Consider the following 2,832-nt stretch of genomic DNA (forward strand, 5'->3'; position numbering starts at 1 on the left):
AGTATAATATATATTTAATTAATGATGGAAATTGAATTATATACACACCGGATACCGTAAAAGCGGGATACTTTGCTCCAAATGTATTACTTTTAAAGTTTAAATCTATATTACAGCTTAAATAACAAAGATAAAAATTACCTGTTCGTGTTGTTTTATATGTATACATGTTGATGGGTAAGCACAATTTAAAAAAAAATCGATTTTTGTACTAGTGACTTACTTATTTTTTCCCAAAATTTTGGAGCAAAGTTAAAATACATTGCAGGTGACATTGCACCATGATTACAATTACCTTACTTTGATGCATATAATTTCTTTAGGTGCAATGTTTAGTACCTGTGCTTTAACTTATTTGAACCTATACATAATATAATAATAAAAACTATTTTTTTTTCAGTTTATTGAAAGACTTTTTTCAATATATATATTTTAAACAAAATTACAATAGCAAACAGAACAATATTACTTTTTAACAAAATTATAACTTAACAGTCTCTTTATAATAGGTAATAATAACATAACATTCACAATAAAAATAACTTTTTTAACAATAAAAACTATTTTTGTTTTTTTTCTTAGTTTATTGAAAGACTTTTTTAATCTATTTTAAACAAAAAAACAATAGCAAACTTTAACAAATTTATAACTTAACAGTCTCTCATAATTACCATAATAGGTAATGATAATATTAAAAATATAAATAACTTTTTAAACAATACAAATAACATATTATCAGACTTATGAATTTTATATTATTATCACATAATTAAGTGGTATATTCATCCAACTCTACAACTTTAAAGTATCCTCGTATCACAAACACTGGTGGTTTTATTTTCATTAAAGTATCACTCCACTTGTAGAACATTGTATCTTCCTTAATTGGCCATTTATAAAATGCCTTAGTTTTTTCCATAGATTTGACAATGGCACCATCTACATCAATACTAGTTATTATACCTGGGTACATATTATTAAGATAATTCACAATCACAAAATTATTGACAGTATATTTGCCATCACTGGTCACTGGGCAATCATCTATATCATATACTGAACTCGATTCACCATTAGTATTAATTAGTATGGCTTCTGCACTTATATTAGCATCAATGTCTGATGACTCTTCATTAACATGTGCATAACTTGTTCCTGCAGGAACTTTAATTTTTTTCCTTTTTGTTGTAGGCTGTGTGGTTTCTGCTCTTTTAACTTTTAAATGTTCAATAAATGATTCATCAACACTAGAACTTGCATTTAAAGCATTAGGAAGTCTATTCAATAATTCTTCAACTCCACAAGGAAATATACCACATTTCCTAAATCCATTTTGTAATGTAGTTTTTAATGTTGGTTCTAATACATCCAAAAGTTTTTTTAATAATCCTGGAAATGACTGCTTTTGTAGGATTGGATTTTTTAAGCCATTAGTTGTTCCTTTCCATTCCCCAAGTATTTTTCTCCATGCCATTTTCATTGGATGAAATAGTGCAACATCTAATGGCTGGGTGAGATGCGTGCTGTTGGGTGGTAGGCACACAAAGTATATATCATTTTCTTTACACTTTTCAATGACTTCAGGTGTTAAATGGGATGACAAGTTGTCCAAAATCACAACTTTTTTACCTGGTTTTTTTTTTAAATGGCGAAGTAGTGTATTATTAAACCAATCTGTAAAAACATTTGCATCAAACCATCCAGAAGTTGTGGCATTATACCGGCAGCCTTTGGGTCCATGCTCAGTCCAATTCTCCCAAAGACCTTTAGCTTTATACACAACATATGGAGGAAGAATGTCACCAACAGCATTCCCACATATCATTAAGCTTATGCTGACTTTTGAGGTGTTACATATTCGTTCAGGATACTTTGATCCTCTTTTTACAAGAACTTTTTTTTGCCCAGGGTTATCTGTTAGGTTGGTCTCATCATAATTATATATATTTTGTGGATCAACATCAGATAGAGTTATTTTTAAATTATTTATATACTCTGTTAAGGTTTCGGCATTTACAGAGGCCCTTGACCTTTTAATATTAGAAGCTAAGCGAACACTTAAGGTTTTGTGACGTTCAATGAAATTATCTGTCCATGTACGACCAGGTAGATTGTTTTTAAAAAATTTAACGTGCCTACCATTTCTGTCCAAATATGACTTAATAATAAATTTAAGATCAGTCTTATCAATAGGAAAGCCATATTCACTCATAACATGAATGTTTCCAACAAAATTCTTCTCCTCTGGTTCAGTAAATACAGTGGGACGTCCCACAGGCTGTATATGATGGGCTTTTAATTTGTTAATGATTGTTCGCCGAGGAATTTTGAATGCTTTTTCAGCTTCTCGTTGAGTCATTTGTTTGGTCTTCACAGCAAGTAAACAACGTTGTAGTGTGTGTTCTGTATAGTTTTTATAGTGCCTTGAACCCACTGTTCGTTTGTACTTGTTAGGCATGCTAAAATAAAATAAAATAGTAAATAAAAAAAATGTTTGGAGCAAAGTTACATGAAATTCTATGATTTTTGGTTTATTTATCAAAATACAGATATATATTTAAAAATAACAATACAATTGTAGCAAATTATATATATTTTTGAAGTTCAGAAGGTGTATTACTAATAAAAATACGTTTTACCTAGATATTAAATTAATGGTATAAGCTTATCTGGAAGTTCGTCTGCCAACTCATCTGCAGCCATATCTAAATCACACAATGGTATAAACGCCAGCGCAATAATTGTTTTGGTTGCAACACAAAAGTTTGCTTCATTATTATATTTTGACAGTAAATGTAACTCTCCAACTTTTTTCAAAAAATTTTGGCTTAA

General features: G+C 29.6%; 1 protein-coding gene across 1 annotated transcript; it reads right to left on the reverse strand.

Annotated features, from left to right (window-relative positions):
• Nucleotides 1-596: 596 nt before the first annotated feature.
• On the reverse strand, nucleotides 597-2,647 carry LOC111031911. Its single transcript, XM_022312027.1, has 2 exons — nucleotides 2,640-2,647; nucleotides 597-2,459 (listed from the first exon to the last, which is right to left on the reverse strand). The coding sequence occupies exon 2, from the start codon at nucleotides 2,456-2,458 to the stop codon at nucleotides 770-772; it is 1,689 nt and encodes a 562-aa protein (XP_022167719.1). The 5' UTR covers nucleotide 2,459; nucleotides 2,640-2,647; the 3' UTR covers nucleotides 597-769.
• Nucleotides 2,648-2,832: the final 185 nt, after the last annotated feature.

This window comes from Myzus persicae, unplaced genomic scaffold, assembly GCF_001856785.1.
Source record: "Myzus persicae strain clone G006 unplaced genomic scaffold, MPER_G0061.0, whole genome shotgun sequence".
Lineage (NCBI taxonomy): Eukaryota > Metazoa > Arthropoda > Insecta > Hemiptera > Aphididae > Myzus > Myzus persicae.

What these genes read in the sequence shown, in the direction of transcription:
- LOC111031911 (XM_022312027.1), bottom strand. Translation starts at nt 2,458, where the DNA reads ATGCCTAACAAGTACAAACGAACAGTGGGTTCAAGGCACTATAAAAAC.